Raw genomic sequence first — 17,355 nt, forward strand, 5'->3', positions numbered from 1 at the left:
TCTTTCTCTGGAGACGAACAACACCCTTCATTATAAATAAGTTTTTCAGAATTGTCTTGGATCACTGTATTGCTTAAAATTGCTAAGTTATTCACAAATGATCATTGTACAACGCTGCTATTATTATGTAGAATGTTCTAGGGTTCTGTTCATTTCACTTTGCATCAGATCTTGTCTTTCCAGATTTATTTGAAAGTATCTTTCAGCAAGCATTTATTAAGTACCTACTGCATATAATTGATTGTCTTTGATGCTGGCAATACAAAGATAAAAGATAAAACTGAGGTCCCTGACCTCAGGGAATTCACATTCTGTTCCAGAAATAAGGCCCCAATTAAATTAGCCTGGCTTATAATGTGCTTCCCAGAAAGTTGACAGTTTGGTGACATGTGAGACAGTCCCACATTAAAGCTGTTCCTTGAGAGACTCCCTTACTCTATTTTCTAGTTAACTTTGCTACAGCCTTCACTCACTCTAGAAGCAATGCCATAAGAGCCCTGAGAACTGAAAGGATTTCAGAAGTCCTTTACAGATGAGGACACTGGGGCCCAGAGAATCGCTGTCAATGGCAGAGCTGGGATTTTCAATCTAGTCCTCTTTTGTACTTTATTTACCTCTCTAGGTCTCAGTTTATTCACTTGTGAAAATGAAGGGTTTGAACCAGCTGAAACTCCAGGTTTTCTTCCTGCCTTAAATTTCTTAATCACATACTACAAGTAAGGCTCTGTCCTGGGTATTAGCAGAAATACAAAGATTAAAAAAAGCCCTCTTTCTGCCCTGAGGGATTCACAGTTTTGCTGCTGGATCCAGATCTTTCTTGGGTGTCTATTGTCAGGCAGGACCAGTTTACCATTCCCCCCTCCACAGAAAGAAACCGGAGCAAGGGATGTTTTGAAAAAGCTGATGAGGTCATCGTTGCTCCCCTGGCTTTTCCGGTCTGCCTCCTGCATCTTTGTTCATCAGTCTAGCCCGTGTTCAGGGCCTGGGCCCCTGGGGTAGTGATTCCTTCAGCTTTGGGACCTTCTGGGTTCACACACCCCCACTAATGAGTCATGGTCTCAAAGCACTGCTCCTGCTTGGCTGGCCTGGGACCACCCAGGCTTCCATACAGCTCTCCAGATGTTGACAGATATGCCTCAGGTATTTATTGCATTGTTTCAGAATAAATCTTTGATTCTTGGGATGAAAGGAAGACCTGGATTCCTGTGCCCTCAGCTTTAGGTATCTTAAGATACTGATTGGACTGGGAGGCCTAAGACTTTACCTCCGTAGTCCTTGCTCCACAGCACCCACTCAGCCCTGAGCCAGCCAGTGAGTGAACGACTCCACGGGAGAGACAGACTCTGAGTGGGAGAAAATTATCATTCACTTTCTCAGTCTTCCACTGCTTGCATCCTGGTGAAGAAAGAACACTGCCCCCGGATTTGCTCTGTTAGGCGCACATGTACTGCCCACACCATGAGGAAGTGTGGGGGAGTCAGGGAGGGAAGGAGGCATCCAGGCATCTCTGGAGTGCCTACAAAGTCTGAGGTACACTTTCAAGCCTTCCTTGGAATCCCATCCTGGTCCTTTTCATCCTGGCATTCAACGCCCTGCTGGATAGATACATTACTCTCTAGTTGCCGAACCTTATCTCACACTATTCCTTTTCATGTATTCTATGTGCTCCCTAAACTGGATAACTCTATAGCTCCTATGTTCCTTTAAAAATATTTTTAAAGATTTTATGGTTTGGGGTTTTTATTTTGCACCAGTCACACAACCTACAAATGTACCCTTTCTTATGACAACATAAACCCTCGCTAATTAAAACTCACAGCCCCTTCTCAAAAAAGGCTTATTTATGACAGCATATGCAAAATCCCATATTCTACCTTTTTAGAGACAGGAGAGAAAAGTGTTTATATAATACTTTCCAGGAATGGAGGGAGAGATGAAATGTCAAATTTATAGGAACAAATAGGCCAGTTTTACAGGAATAAAGAGTGTATAAATCAGGCGGTAATGTACAGTTTCTGGAAGATAGAATAGAGTCAGATTGTGGAGGGCTGATATAAAGATAACAACATTACAAGTCTAGAGTTGAAAAGGATGTCAGAGACTTCCCATTGCCATCTCCTCATTTTACAGATGAGAATTACAAGGTCTAGAGAAGTGAATTCTTTGTTTCAAAATCATAACAAACTGAGGAGTTTGCATTTTATTCTCAAGAAGCAATAGGAAGTTAGTGAAGATTTTAAAAATAGATTTTTAAAAACTTGGAGCAGATAGCTATGAGATCCCAAAGAGAAGAAAGTGAGGAAAGAAGAAAAAAGGGTCTAGGACACAGCCTTGGGAAAACTTACAGGATACAGAAGATACTCTAGCTTGCTTTTACATAATAATTGGTAGCATTTATATAGCTAGAGCACTTAAGTTTTGCAAAGAACTTTTCATGTGTTATCTCATATGATCTTACAAGGACACTGTAAATGTAGATGCTATTTTTTTTTTTTTTTTAGATAAACTGAGATGATAGAAGTTAAATGTCACGGAGTTAATAAATATCTAAGTTCAGGATTGGAATTGAGAGCGTCTCTGAATTGAAGGCAGATGCTCTCTATCCACTATACTACCTAGGTGCATCATATTATCCTTCAACTCCTATCCTTATCTCCTGCCTAAAATGGATTTCACTCTCCTTTTTTCAGATCTTGTTGAAATTTCTTCCTTCCTCCAAAACCCAATTAAGAAATCACCTCTAACGCTACCAGCCCCTCGCCCTCTGTTCTCTGGAATATCTGCTCCACAGGTAACAAACTCATTTTCACCTTAAAATCTTTTCCCTCATTTATTTCATTATTTGCTGGCTCTCACTGAGACCTGGCTCAATGCTTCAAGTCTCTCCCTACACCAGTCCATCCTTCACTCAGTGGTCAAGTTGATCTTTCTAAAACGCAGGTCTGAGCATTGTGGTTGGTGTTTAATCATTTTTTTTTTATATAACTTTTTATTGACAGAGCCCATGCCTGGGTAATTTTTTACAACATTATCCCTTGCACTCACTTCTGTTCCGACTTTTCCCCTCCTTCCCTCCACCCCCTCCTCCAGATGGCAAGCAGTCCTGTACATGTTAAATATGTCACAGTACATCCTAGATACAATATATGTGTGCATAACTGAACAGTTCTCTTGTTGCACAGGAAGAATTGGATTTAGAAGGTAAAAATAACCCAGGAAGAAGAACAAAAATGCAAACAGTTTACATTCATTTCCCAGTGTTCTTTCTTTGGGTGTAGCTGCTTCTGTCCATCATTGATCAACTGAAACTGAGTTAGAGCTTCTCTTTGTCGAAGAAATCCACTTCCATCAGAATACATCCTCATACAGAATCGTTGTTGAAGTATATAATGATCTCCTGGTCCTGCTCATTTCACTCAGCATCAGTTTATGCAAGTCTCTCCAGGCCTTTCTGAAATCATCCTGCTGGTCATTTCTTACACAACAATAATATTCCATAACATTCATATACCACAATTTATTCAGCCATTCTCCAACTGATGGGCATCCACTCACTTTCCAGTTTCTGGCCACTACAAACAGGGCTGCCACAAACATTCGTGCACATAAGGGTCCCTTTCCCTTCTTTAGTATCTCCTTGGGGCACAAACCTACGGGGCTGTTTTCAAAGAGGGGAGCACAGAGAAAGAAAATTCGGGATTAGGAACAGTGAGAGAGAGGGTGAATTCAGAGGGAACGCGATTACGAATAGGAAACCACTGGCACGGGATGTCAGTGGAGGGAGTGGCCTTTGGGAAAAAGGCTTGGGGACAGAGCACCGGTTGTGGAACAGAAGACTTGGGTTGGGGCAGAGGAGCCAGAGGAGCAGAGGAAAACAGGTGAGGATGGGCAGCGTGCCTGGAGGAAGACCGGTGACTGCTTATGGAAATGCAAAATGTGGACTGGGATGGAGGAGAGCGCACGCGCGAAGCTTCCCCCCGCCCCGCCCCGCCCCGCCCCGCCCCGCCCAATCCTGCCTTTTCTCCGCCCCAAGGGCGAAGCCGGCAGCTCCTCCCCGGTTACCATGGCTACACGAGGGCGAGACCCGTCCTTCCTCTGGAGTGGCTCATTTTCCCGGTTTCCTGTCCCCCCCGCGGCGGATTAGAGTGGTTTAGTCTTGCTTTCCGGAGCGGTCTCCACTTCTCAGACCCGCGAAGGGGCCGGCTAGCTGGCGTTGGGAAGGATCCCCGCCCAGCTTGCGGTGGAAGCTTCCTATGTAGCACCGCCTGCCCCCCTGCGGAAGCCGGCGCAGTGGACGAGTCCGAGGCCCTCCTGCAACCGCCTCTGCTTCCGGTTCTGAGCTGACGGCGGCGCCGGAATCGGGCCGGGGCCGAGGTGGGCCCAGGTGAGCGCCCGCCCCCACCCCCGAGGCCGACGGGCCGGCCCGGGAGGCGAGGCGGACCGCCGGGGGCCGGGGTAGGGGGAGCCGCCTTGTCCCAGAAGGCCGGAGCCTTCCTGACCCGGGAGCGGGACCGGGGCCTGGGGGTGGGGTGGGGGCAGGGAGCCCGCGCCCGGGGCGAGGGAGGGGCCGGGCGAGGCGTCGGATAATCCTCGGCCCTGGCGGCGGCCGCCCGGACCCCTGGGTGCGGTGTCGGAGGACTCCTGGTCGGGGTGGGGGAGGGCTCCTGCCTTCGCACCCCCTTCCGCCAGTTCTGTGGAAAAAGAGCTTCGGCTCAACCCCTACATTCTATAGTTGAGGAAACGGGTCTGGAGAAGGACTGAAATCACACGTTAAAGTGCCCGGCCTCCTTTAGATAGCTTTTAGGAAGGCTCCGCCTCTTTCCTCCGGCTTGGAACCTCTCCCTCTCCAGGTCACTCTCACCCCTGCTCAGCCGTGGCATTTTAGATGAGTCCAGTTATTAGCCGAACGGATTCACAGCCGTTTGAAAGAACCAGAAACCAAGCTCCCCATAATGTCCTCAGTGTGAAGTGTGGGAGTTGGTTAGGCCCAAATAGGGTAGGATGGAGACCTGGCCCGTCAGGAACACAGTGTGAGCAAGGCCAGGGTCTGGGTGTTTTAGAGACAGAAAGCCCCCAAACGGAATTCTCCAAGTCCTAGGGTAAAACATGAATGGAAGAAAAAGCATTTAGGTTCTTACTCAGTGCTAAGTAACGCTGAGAAGAAATGAATGGAAAGGCGTTTCAAGTATTTACCATGTGCTAAATGACAGAAAAAAGGTGTGAAAAAGCATTTAAGTACTTACTATGTGCTAAGTGACACAGAGAAGAAATGAATGAAAAGGCGTTTCAAGTATTTACCATGTGCTAAATGACAGAAAAAAGGTGTGAAACAGCATTTAAGTACTAAGTGCTAAGTAACACAGAGAAGAAATGAATGAAAAGGCGTTTCAAGTATTTACTATGTGCTAAATGACAGAAAAAAGGTGTGAAAAAGCATTTAAGTACTAAGTGCTAAGTAACACAGAGAAGAAATGAATGAAAAGGCTTTTTAAGTATTTACTATGTGCTAAATAACAGAAAAAAGGTATGAAAAAATTTAAGTACTTACTATGTGTTAAGTAACACTGAGAAGAAATGAATGAAAAGGCTTTTTAAGTATTTACTATGTGCTAAATAACAGAAAAGTATGAAAAAGCATTTAAGTACTAAGTGCTAAATAACACTGAGAGAAGAAATGTATGAGTGAAAAAAACATTTAAATAATATACACTGAGACAAGTAATGAATGAGTGAAAAAACATTTTAACACTATGCTAAAAATATATTGAGTGAGAATTGTGAAGGGAGTAACAGTATTAACAAAATCATAGGATTTTAGCGTTAAAGAAGACTGGAAATTTGGCCAAATTCCTCTATTTTAAATATCCAAAATTGAGGGGAAGAAATTACCCAAAGTCACAGGTGGAATGAGAGGCTGACCTAGGACTAAAACTTGGATCTTCTGGATGTCAGTCCAGGACTTTTATGTAATTGGGGTTAGGAAGTGAAGGATCAAATTCTGGGAGTTAATTTATAAAGGGCCCGAAATTGAAGTGGTCTAGGGATTATGTAAAGACATGGAAATGTTTATTCTATGACTAGAGGGAAGAATGTTGGAGATCTGGGCTTGAAACCTAAATCCAGCAATTAATAGATTTGTGATCAGATACTTGACCTGTTTGAGTTGCCCTTTCCTCAGTTGTAAAATAGTACTAATTGCACTTGTAACATGTTATTTATGGGGTAGTTGTGAATAAATTGTTAGGCAAACTTTAAAGGGCTAAAGTTATTTATTCAGAAACATTTGTTATATGCCCATTATAGTGCCTTAGACAGTGTTTAATAAATGGTTGTATTGTATTGAAGGGGTTCCTCATAATGGAAGCTGAGGAGTTCATGTTTGGGTAAAAGGTTTTTGAGGGTCATGTTACAAGTGACTGGAGAGTTTAGAGCCTAGTACTGAAATTTTCAAAGACCAAATGGGAATGATGGACACTGTTGAAAAAAAATGAGAAGAAAAGGCAAAGAGAATGTCAAAGATCCTTGAGGCTGGGAACTGGATTCTTTTTTATTCTCAGCTCCCAGTATAGTGTATATCCTTTATAAATGTTGAATTCTTTAGGTTGTGGGCACAGAAATGGAGCAGTGTGCATGTGTGGAGCGAGAACTTGACAAAGTTCTACAGAAATTCCTAAGTTATGGACAACATTGTGAGAAGAGCTTAGAAGAGCTGCTGCACTATGTGAGCCAACTGCGGGAGGAGCTTACCAGTGCAGGTAATCACTTTCATTGCCTTTAACCTCTAAAATGTAAGCTTTCAGTAAGTACTTATTAGTTGATTGAGATTGTCAATATTGTGGGCCAGGGCCAGTGAAGACTTTGTTTTCCTGAGATCTAGTAGTTATGTGTCAAAAGGTATTTGCCAAGTCTAAATGATCTATTTCTATATTGTCAGAGCCTTCAAAGAAAGTAATATGTCAGTATGTCTAATTTGGGAATCATGTAGGAGTCAAAAGGGAATGTAGTAGTTGTGAAGGATTGGCCACATGGATCAATGTAATTTCACATTTATGTTTCTCCTCCTTCAGTAATGAGTTCATCTGTTTATAACCCTGATTTCAGTCCTCATCTTTCTTCTTATTATAATGACTCATTTATATAATATTTAAAGGTTTATAAAAACTATATTCTTTCCAACTTTTTACAAAAATTTGCCACTTAAGATGTCTAGAACTGGTTTTATCTTCTTAATTCCTACTTTTCTTTTGACTTTACTGCTTTTGTCAGCGGCATCTCTTCACTATTTCTCTATATTTTCAAAATTAATTAATTTTTAATGCATATTGCTTTATGAATCATGTTGGGAGAAAAAAATCAGAACAAAAGGGAAGAACCATGGGAGAGGAAAAAAAACACAGAAAAAAGAAGTGAACATAGCATGTGTTGATTTACATTCAATTTCTATAGTTCTTTTTCTGGATGCAGATGACATTTTCTATACAAAATCTGTTGAGATTGCCTTGGATTCTCTAATGCTTTTCATCATAAGAGGGTATTTTTGGCTCTTTCCTTTTGCTTATTTCTCATGACCAATTAGTTACTGGCTTTGTTGATTCTGTCTTCACAACATCACTTGTATTTCCTCTCGTATAGGCCTATTACCTCTATTTACTTGGATTATTGTGATCTCCTAACAGATCTTCCCCCTTCCAATCTCCTTCATTAAGACGCCAGAATAATCTTTCTTATACATAGATATGATTGTACTGGGCCTCTACTCAGAGCTCTTTAAGGGTTCCCATGGCTTACCAAGTAAAGTTTATATTTTTCTTCCTTCCTCAAGACCTTTCACATTTTAGGAACACCTTTTCCAGCCTTAGATCATACTCCTTTCACAAACGCTAAGCCTTATTTGAATTTTTCTCTGTCCACCCAACTATATCCTAACACTTTTCTACTTCTTCACCTTTGCTCACACTGTTCCCTGTGTCTTCAGTGGTCTACCTCTTGTTTGCTTGTTGAATTTCTGTTCATCTCTTAAAGCCTAACTCAAATGCAGCCTTCTCTAGGAAGTCTTCCCTGTTTTTCCTGCCTTCCACCCAATGTAACACTTTGTTTTATACCTCTCTAATGCACTGACTGTATATTATTATGAATTGTAGTTAGATCAGGAAGCCATCTCTCTGCTTCATAAAGATCTAGAATCTAGGGTGAATCACAGTTCACTTTGTGATTTTTTTCTCCTACATCTGTTTTATGATACTTTCCCAGTATTGTGTAGAAAGACCTGCCTTGTCTTTCTGGCTATGTTGGAAGTCCTTCACAGCTACTGTATGAAAATAACATCAGTAACTCATTGTGAAGCTCTTAAGGTTTATATAGGGATCATAAAATCCACAGATATAGAGCTGGAGAGAACTTTTTTGTGTTATTCAGTCCAACTTCCTCATTTTACAGGTGAAAAACTGAGACCAAGAAATTTTTGCCCCCAAGAGAGGTTAAGTGAATTGTCCAAGTTGATATAGGTAATGAGAAGCAGAGGAATGATGCTTTCCACTATCCTGTACTCTGACGATTTTTGTTACCGTATAGGCGGTGCAGGTCTTATATCTGTTTTACAGGTAAGATAATGGATATAGAGAAATTAAATGACTTGCTTATAGTAGCTGTCAGCCACAGGCTTTGAATCAGATCTTCCAGTTCCAAATCCATTGTTTTTTTACTACACTGTTAACACTTTCCTCTGTTTTCTGTTCTGGGTCTTATGAGATTCATTGCTTGGCATCAGGCCCTACGTATAGCAAATGCTCAGTGAATGGTGGTTGGTAGGAATGAAACGGCAGCTTTGTCCAGTATATTCCATTCCTTTGAAAATTTTTCAAAATTTCAAAAGGTTACTAGCATTAGACCATTCGTTGTATGCATTACTTCCCCCTCCCCCCCCCTTGTATCACGAAGGGATCTCAGCTTACTCACAGGCAGACAGATAGGGCAACTTCTTTAGGTAGGGAAGGAGAAAAATAACCTGTCTCAGAGCAGGTTTCTGATTGGGCCTCTTGGTGACTCTGAGCATTCTTTCTGGAGCGAAAGCCTGACTAAATCCTTGCTTTGCCTTGTAGCTCTTCAGGGGACACCTCTCTCAGCTACACTTTCTGTAGTGATGTCCCAGTGTTGCCGGAAAATCAAGGATACAGTGCAGAAGCTTGCATCAGACCATAAGGACATTCACAGCAGTGTTTCCCGAGTGGGAAAAGCAATTGACAGGGTAAGAAGTACTTTTGCATTGAAGCCTAATGTCTAGACCATCCTTTTCTTTAGTGGACTCTAATTACTTTTCCTGCATATACTTTGGATTGAGGGTTTTGGAAGTCATAGACAAAATTGTGAGAGCGTGAGAGGAAATGAAAGAGTTATTGGAACTGTTAGTGAAAGGGAAATGCACATGACTGAGAAGATTCAGTAGGTTCTCTCCTCTCTTTGATATCAGAACTTTGATGCTGAGATTTGTGGTGTGGTCTCTGATACTGTATGGGACTCTAGAGAGAAGCAGCAGCAGATTTTGCAGATGGCAATTGTGGAGCACCTATACCAGCAAGGCATGCTGAATGTTGCTGAGGAATTGTGTCAGGTACTGAAGGCTTCTTAAATTACCTTCCAGCTAATTTGGATTGGAGCAGATCTGAGGGTATAGATAAAAGGGGAACAACACACACACACACACAGATTCAGTCCTTAGGCAATTGGTAGAGTCTCACTGGAACTCTACAGTGAGACTCACTGGAACCAAAGCTTTAAGTGTCCTCCCCTCCAGACTTAGTCCCATCTCTAATAGCATCTAAAATACAAAATGCATGGAAGATTATATATGTCCCTGATATGTTCTATTTCTCTCCAGGAATCAACTTTAAATGTGGACCTGGATTTTAAGCAACCTTTTCTAGAGCTAAATCGAATCCTGGAGGCTTTGCATGAACAAGACCTTCGACCAGCATTAGAGTATGGAGGCGGGGAAGGTTGCTATGTGGGACTTGTGGGCTCCTGGTTGGCGTTTGTAGCTCTAAGACACTTTAGAAAAAGCCCTGGCTTTGCAGTTGGAGGACCATAAAGTAGGTTTGAGTCCCAACTCTTAGAAAGCCAACTCTCTAGCTCTATAATTCTGGGCTTGTCACCTAATCTTTCTAAGCCTGTATTACCTGAAGAAAGTATGTAAATCTCTTCCTGCCTTTGCTGTTCAGTTTCCAGACCCCTGGTATTGAAAGCAGATGATATGCCAGTTACTTTTATTTTAGCATTTCACCATGACATTTTTAATCACAAGTTCCTTTCTTCTTTGGGTGATATGCTAATTTGTCAAAGGCCTCATCTTGTTACTTATTTTTTCCTGAATTACAGCTACCATCTCGGTGGTGTTATGGAGTTCAGGGTATTTCCTTTAGGATACAGCTTCTTTAATAGGCTGATTCTACACCTAGCCAGTATGGCTTCAGAATGGGCTGAGGAACAGTTGATAAGGTTTTTATTGCCTGACAACTTAAGGAGAAGTTGTTAGTGGAGTATTGAGGTAACCTATCTCTCCTTCCCAGCTGGGCCATTTCAAACCGCCAGCGTCTGCTAGAGCTAAATAGTTCCCTGGAGTTTAAGTTGCACCGACTGCACTTCATCCGTCTCCTGGCAGGGGGCCCTGAGAAACAGCTGGAAGCCCTGAACTATGCCCGGCATTTCCAGCCCTTTGCACGGCTGCATCAACGGGGTGAGAATGCTAGGGATCTAGGGTACTGAGAACCCTACATGGAGTTAACTGATGGTCAGAATTCCTCTGGAAATTAGCTCCTATTTTTCTCAATAGAATTTAGAGTTATAGGAATGCCAATTACCACCAAAGACTCATTCCATTTCATTGTCTACTCGATTAAAATAATTAGGACCCACCTCTATCCAGGGATCTGTTGCTGTATGGTGGTGTGGAAATAATGCTGCATTTGGAATCAGAGGACCTGGGTTCGATTACTACCTTTGCCACTTACTACCTGTATGACCTTGGGAAAGTCACATCTTGGGGTTGAAAAATAAGGGAGAAGGATTCCCTTCCAGCTCTAAATTCTGTGGTTCCAGGACTTGGTGTAAAGAAAAAGCTATTGTATATAGGTTTGGTGGTGTTCAAGTTCCCACCATACCTAGCCACTTCCTGAGCTGCCTGTGTATTGCTTTGCAGAGATCCAGGTGATGATGGGAAGCCTTGTATATCTCCGCTTGGGCATTGAGAAGTCTCCCTACTGTCACCTCTTGGACAATAGTCACTGGGCAGAGATCTGTGAGACCTTTACTCGAGATGCCTGTGCTCTTCTTGGACTATCCGTGGAGTCCCCCCTCAGTGTCAGGTATAGCTCAGTCCCTTGGGCACAAGTGAGAGAAGAGTCCCAGCTTTTTGGGTAGTAATAGGACCTGGGCTTCCCTGTCTGAAGATAACAGAGGACCATAGGTTTACATAGAATTTAGAGCTGGAATGGATCTCATTTAAATTTTTATTGATGTTTTTTGTTTTTATTTTCCAAATTAAATTCTACCATGTGGCAAAAACATCTCATGCAATAATTGCATTGGACATTGTAAATATTTTGTTCTGATAGTCCTTGATCTTGATGCTGTGGAAGGTAGTATATTTTTAAAATTCCAGTGATTTTTCAGGTATTGTTTGGCTTCCTTGTAGAAATCTTTTTGTTATACTGTTGTCATTGTGTGTATTGTTCTTTTGTCAATTCCCTCATTTTAGAGGAAAGTGAGGTTCAGAGGGAAAGTGACTTGCCCAAGATCACCCAGCCAGTAGGTGGCAAAGCTTGAATTCAAACCTAGGTTTTGTGTCTCAGGGCACTAAGCTTTTTCCTTTCTGCAGTTTTGCTTCTGGGTGTGTGGCATTGCCCGTGTTAATGAACATCAAAGCGGTGATTGAGCAGAGACAGTGCACGGGAGTCTGGAGCCATAAGGATGAATTGCCTGTAAGTCCTGGCTGGACATGATAGGGTGGCATCTAGAGGGAGCAGAGGGGGATGGAGCTCAGTACAGCTTTTTCTCAACAGATTGAGATTGAACTGGGCATGAAGTGTTGGTACCATTCTGTGTTTGCCTGCCCCATCCTTCGCCAGCAGACTTCAGATTCCAATCCACCTATCAAACTCATCTGTGGTCATGTCATCTCTAGGGATGCCCTCAACAAGCTCATTAATGGAGGAAAGTAAGTTTTACTTTGCCTCCTCTGAGAACATGAACTTATGGTCATCTATGTGTTAGAAAGCAAGTATGGTATAAATTCACTTCAAAAATTGATTAACTATCTACTGTAGTATGCAAGTTCTATGCCAGACAGTGAGGATTGAATGTGACTTAGGCTCTGCCCTGAAAATGTTTTATGATATGAAATGAAAAGTACCCCAACCACTCTTCTATAAAAGAGGATGAGATATCCACACAGAATGTTATGAGAAATTCAAGGAGGTTCCTTTCATTTGGGTTTCAGAAGGAATATTTATCCCACAGAATGTGTAAAATAGTATGAGGCAAAGCTAAAAGAGAAGCTTATAATCAGATCATGGAAGGACTTAAGTGACATGATTATATTTTTATTTTGTAAGCTTTGTAGGTTTTTGAGTAAAGGCATAACATCAGAACAATATGTTAGGAAGACTAACTGTTGAGACTGGATCGGAGATGGGATACCCTAGGGGCAGAAAGCTCTAATATAGTATTGACAAATATACTGTTTCTGATCCTTTGCCGTTTTCTTCTCTCCTCAGACTGAAATGCCCTTACTGCCCCATGGAGCAAAACCCAGCTGATGGCAAACGTATCATATTCTGATAACAAGAAAGTCAGCTTATTTGGTGGAGGAGACTTTCCCATATGCCTTGGCTGGTCTTTTGTGGGGTAGACAAGACCCTGGGATGAACATGTGATAATCCCTTCTGTGTTGTTTGAAAAGCTGGCTATTAACAGCACTACGTAGGAATTTTTTTGGGGGGGTGGGGTGGGCAAGGTCTTTTTGTTAGCCCCAAAACATCTGTGTCACAAAGGAAGATCTGTGGTTTGGAAGTTTCTTCATTCTTTGACTGTTATCTGATAAACAGAACTGAAATCTGGTGGATGGCTGCAGGTTGGGCACAGACACTATCCCTGCTCCAGCACCTGATGTCTTTCCTCTTTCTGTTCTGCCTTCCCAAGGCTATATGTCTTATATGCACTCCTGTGCCAGTTGTTTTGCTTAGTGTCTGTTTAAAGTAGCAACATATGACATCAATATATTTCTACCTTCTTTCTCCTTCTTCTTCTGTCATCTTGCACTGCAGTTTGTGTATCTAGATCTAGCTCTACAACCTTAGGCCAGCCAATGTGTGGTGCCAGCCACTTATTATTGTACAGTGTTTCAATTGTATTTACCAGTTTTACAATGTAAATAGCCTAGAGTTGGATGCAACTGTTTTATAACTTTGAACAAATAAAATCACTTGCCTTCTCTGTAACTGTTCTATCTTTGTTTTTCACTTAATACAAAAAGATCGGGGGGTTGCATGGGTAAGAAGACTAGCTGCTGGTCCACTGACTGCCTTATATCTGACTTAAGAAAACCCAAATCTATCAGTAAGGCTAAAAGAAAGCAAAAGCTGTTTTAGCAAGAATCTATCAGTAGCAAGACTTCTGTTTTATGGGACAGAAAGCTACCTCTTATAAACCTTTTGTTCCTTGGAAGGCACTTTACATTAGCTGTGTGACGCTATCAAGTGATCTGATTTTTAGAAGGTGCTATGATGCTTCCAACAATGGTTATATTTTGGCATGGGTCTGAAAACTTATTTCAAGCTGTGTGGGTAAGTGTCCTGATCTCAATGCTGGGTAGAATTATTTTGGATCCCTGTGGCAAGGAGAAAAATGGAATGGGGGTGGAGATGTGTGTTAGGTTCCAGTAAGACTTTGGAAGTCAAAGCTCTCACTGTTATGAGTGGGAGTTGAATGGAGGCAGAGGCCTTGCTCTGTGGCTTGTTCATTTTAGAAGTAGGTGGTGAGGAAGTCAAGGATTCCATCAGCCTTTCATAATGGCATGTTAGCAATTTTTCCTCTTGGAAACCAGTGTTCCATTTGTTATAATACTTAAAAAAGAAAGAAAGAAAGAAACCAGAGCCCTCTTACCAACCCCCCAAAACTACTAGAAGCTATTTTTCAAAATTTTATTTTACTGCTTAGTAAGAAATAGCCTTGACAATTATTATATTGGCTGAAGTTACTGTTTAAGCTATCATTAAAAAAAACAAAAACAAAAACAAAAAAAACACCTCTGGGAATGCTGGTGGGGAGATGATGGACATCTGTCCTTTGGAGACACAATAAAACAGTTTGTACCATTGTCTTTTGCAATCAAGAAAGATCTCTTAAATAATCATGAATATCACACTACTTTTCTTTACAAGGGGACTGGAAGAGATTCTACTTCTTCTAGGCAGTCATCATATGTTGCCTGGTAGTCCTCATGTGGCTTAATCATAATTACACAAGTTGGGCGCTTAGAGCCAGCAGCTGCTCCCAGATCCTGTAAAGTAGGAATAAAAGAAAGGGCTAGTTTTTCTTCAAATCTTTTAAAAAATTTTAAGATTATCATATGCCAAATAACTTCAAATATGTCTTTTCAGGAATTCAGAAATAAACCTACCAGAATTGAGCCAGAAGATATAGTATCAACTTTACTCTATTTCTGCCTCTAAAACCTTATTTTCAAATGCATTTATACTATTGGAATAGGCAACACTGTAGACAGCAGCTACAAGAGTTCTTACCGTTTTCGAGGGAACGTAGGCATATGGCATACTCAGTTCCTCACACATAATAGGGAGATGGCAATATACCTCGATAGGCAATGTGTCCCCAGCCAAAACCATAATCCTGTAATGAATTAAGTCATTTGTTTTCATCTGTTAGAATAAAAATCTTAATCTGGAGTGTCTCTAGTTAGGTGGTTTTTCTTAAGGGTAGGGATAGAAGGTGGTTAAGGCATAAATGATTCTTGGGTATTATGCGTGTGAAAAGCAGTGCAGTGGAAAGAGCACTGGAGTCAGCAGAAGATCCAAAAATGGTTCTAGCTTTGGCTTTGACTTCTGGGTCTTTGAAAGAATTAATTTTCCTTTTTAGTTCTCAGTTTTTTCTGTTCTGAAACATAGGGGTTGGGCTAAATGCTAAAAGGATTCTCCAGCTACAATGATACAGACTATCTTGGATGTTGAAACCTGAATGTGTGGGGTTTGTTTCTCTCACCATTCCCCTCCCATTGAAGAACACCACCCTTGTCATGAGCATGCAGAGTCTGGCAAACCAAATTCCCACATTAGCTATGCCCCAAAACGTATCACCCCTCTGCATTTTTAGCTCTTTTGTAGGAAGTGAATGATATATTTTGTCAAGTTTCTAGAGTTACAATTTATCATTACATTGACCAGAGTTCTAAAGTTTTTCAAAGTTGTTTTTCTCGGCAATCTTATTCTCAACTAAATTTTTTTAGTTTTGCTCAATTAGATAAAATATTTGCTTGATAATTATCAGGGATTAAGGTTTTATAAAATAAGATGATATATTCTTATAGTGACTGATTTCTGTGTTGACCCATTTTTCCTATTAGACTGGGGAGGGAAGAATAATACATTTAGATATCTGAGGCCAACCCTTCCTTCCCTCCTCATTTTATGATAAATGTTTTTGGTTTTTTTTTTCTTTTGCTGAGGCATTTGGGGTTAAGTACCAGGGGTCACACAGCTGGGAAGTGTTAAGTGTCTGAGGCCATATTTGAACTCAGGTCCTCTTGACTTAAGGGCTGGTGCTCTTATCCACTGTACCACCGAGCTGCCCCGCCCCCTCCCCATTTTAAAGATGAGGAAAGTGATACTTTTTCAGTGACAAGCTATTAAGTGTTAAGATAGGATATGAAAGCAAATCTTCGCGATGGATACAGTTCTGACAACTTTAAAGCATCTCAATGGCTTACTCATCTATATATTTCACGTAGTAGAAACTGACAAAATAAGGGCAAAACGGCTACAAGACCTAAAGGCTGAGGGTTTTAATTTGCACTCTTACTTATATAGCCTTATTTTTGGAGGAAAGGCCTTAGAGAAAGGCTGGGCAATGACGACGATAGGCAGGGTAGAGGATGGAAGGCTAGACTCGCAGTCAAAATGACTTGCATGCAAATCCTGCCCCAGCTGCTAGCTGTGAGACCCTAAGCAAGTGATTTAATTTTGGAGACAATAACTACCTCATAGAACTGTACCAAAGTTCAAACGAAATGACCTCAAAATGCAATACTAAAGTTAGCTTTTATCTCTATTACGAAGTGGGTCGCGAATCCCACGATCTCAGCTCTTACCCCTTTTCTCCTTTGTTAAGGAACTTCTGAACTTCCTTCACGCCTCGCCGGATCTGCTTCTGCTTCACGGCTGGAAGAATAGGAGGAGTCGGTTCTAGGCCCGAGGCTCCAGGCCGGCCTCCCCTTCTCGCTCTCCCTACCACCACCCCATTCTTGACCGCCCCTCCCCCGCTTTCTCCCATTTCTCCTCAGTCCCCCTCGGCCTCCCTTCCTCTCCCGCACCCGCAAGCTTCCCCGGGCCACCTTTCTTGATGCACTTGTACAGCTTCCGAGTCAGGCGTCGGGACGCCAGGGGCTGCGCAATGGGGTTCAGATTCAACAGCATCTCCTCGTACGTGCGCTCTGGACCCCCGGAACTCTCCGGCGCCGCCTCCGATTCCTCCACCTCCTTCTTTACTTTGGTCATCTTTGCAGCACTTCAGGCTCTCAAGACCTTAAGCTTCAGAGTCTCCAGAAGCGTGAGGCAGCCAACACGCGAACGACTTCCGGGTTAAGTGGCCGCGCCCCGAGCGAATTCGGCGAGGTCACGGTCTCTAGGCAATCAGAAGCGAGGCACCGGGAAGTTCCCGCCTCCTTCCCCTTCTCATCCAATTGTGGTGGCGTCTGGATCTCGCGGCTGTGGCAGTGGGGCGGAGCTCGAAGGCAAGATGGGAAGGAGGGCAAGCTCAGAAGTTCCGGGAGCTCGGAGGCGGGGTCTGGGGATGGAGGAGGGGCCAGAGGTTTGAATTAGAGGAGGAGCCCATTGTAGAGGGAGAGGGGAGGAAGGAATGAGATGAAGTGAGGAATGAATCTCGGGAAGAGGTTCGAATTGTGTAGAGGAGAAAGTGCTGGAGAATAGTGCGGGGCAGTGCTTGAGACGTAGGCAGCAAGGAAACTCCTGTCATGGAGAGGAAAGGCGTTCCGGGACCCGGAAAGGAGAGGGGCGGAGCTCTCGGTCTTGAAGGGGCGTGGGTTCTGTGACTATTTAGGAATGTAGCCGT

The 17,355-nt window shown here is 42.6% G+C and overlaps 2 protein-coding genes across 5 annotated transcripts; one reads left to right on the plus strand and one right to left on the minus strand.

Moving 5' to 3' along the window:
* Positions 1-2,771: 2,771 nt before the first annotated feature.
* RMND5B (required for meiotic nuclear division 5 homolog B) lies at positions 2,772-13,490 on the plus strand. 4 transcript variants are annotated; one of them, XM_031953780.1, is made up of 10 exons: positions 2,772-2,791; positions 6,602-6,755; positions 9,099-9,244; positions 9,467-9,607; positions 9,875-9,975; positions 10,563-10,729; positions 11,192-11,357; positions 11,870-11,972; positions 12,054-12,208; positions 12,768-13,490. In XM_031953780.1, the coding sequence occupies exons 2-10, from the start codon at positions 6,617-6,619 to the stop codon at positions 12,829-12,831; spliced, it is 1,182 nt and encodes a 393-aa protein (XP_031809640.1). In that variant the 5' UTR covers positions 2,772-2,791; positions 6,602-6,616; the 3' UTR covers positions 12,832-13,490. The 4 variants fall into 4 exon arrangements, with proteins under 4 accessions (XP_031809640.1, XP_031809639.1, XP_031809641.1 ...); XM_031953779.1 differs by lacking the exon at positions 2,772-2,791 and adding an exon at positions 4,148-4,384; XM_031953781.1 differs by lacking the exon at positions 2,772-2,791 and adding an exon at positions 4,437-4,455.
* A 688-nt stretch (positions 13,491-14,178) lies between these two features.
* Positions 14,179-17,097, minus strand: NHP2 (NHP2 ribonucleoprotein). Its single transcript, XM_003756882.4, has 4 exons — positions 16,619-17,097; positions 16,376-16,445; positions 14,796-14,901; positions 14,179-14,551 (listed from the first exon to the last, which is right to left on the minus strand). Exons 1-4 carry the CDS (start codon positions 16,779-16,781, stop codon positions 14,426-14,428), a joined length of 465 nt encoding a protein of 154 aa, XP_003756930.1. The 5' UTR covers positions 16,782-17,097; the 3' UTR covers positions 14,179-14,425.
* Positions 17,098-17,355: the final 258 nt, after the last annotated feature.

This window comes from Sarcophilus harrisii, chromosome 2 (assembly GCF_902635505.1).
Source record: "Sarcophilus harrisii chromosome 2, mSarHar1.11, whole genome shotgun sequence".
In the NCBI taxonomy this organism is placed as follows: domain Eukaryota; kingdom Metazoa; phylum Chordata; class Mammalia; order Dasyuromorphia; family Dasyuridae; genus Sarcophilus; species Sarcophilus harrisii.

Bases quoted from the DNA above. Each gene is read 5' to 3' on its own strand.
- RMND5B (XM_031953780.1), top strand. From the start codon at position 6,617: ATGGAGCAGTGTGCATGTGTGGAGCGAGAACTTGACAAAGTTCTACAG. The intron at 9,245-9,466 runs GTAAGAAGTACT...CTTTGATATCAG, and splicing joins TGGGAAAAGCAATTGACAGG to AACTTTGATGCTGAGATTTG. The intron at 11,973-12,053 runs GTAAGTCCTGGC...TTTTCTCAACAG, and splicing joins GCCATAAGGATGAATTGCCT to ATTGAGATTGAACTGGGCAT.
- NHP2 (XM_003756882.4), bottom strand. From the start codon at position 16,781: ATGACCAAAGTAAAGAAGGAGGTGGAGGAATCGGAGGCGGCGCCGGAG. The intron at 16,446-16,618 runs GTGGCCCGGGGA...CTATTCTTCCAG, and splicing joins GTACAAGTGCATCAAGAAAG to CCGTGAAGCAGAAGCAGATC. The intron at 14,902-16,375 runs GTAAGAGCTGAG...AATTCATTACAG, and splicing joins CTTAACAAAGGAGAAAAGGG to GATTATGGTTTTGGCTGGGG.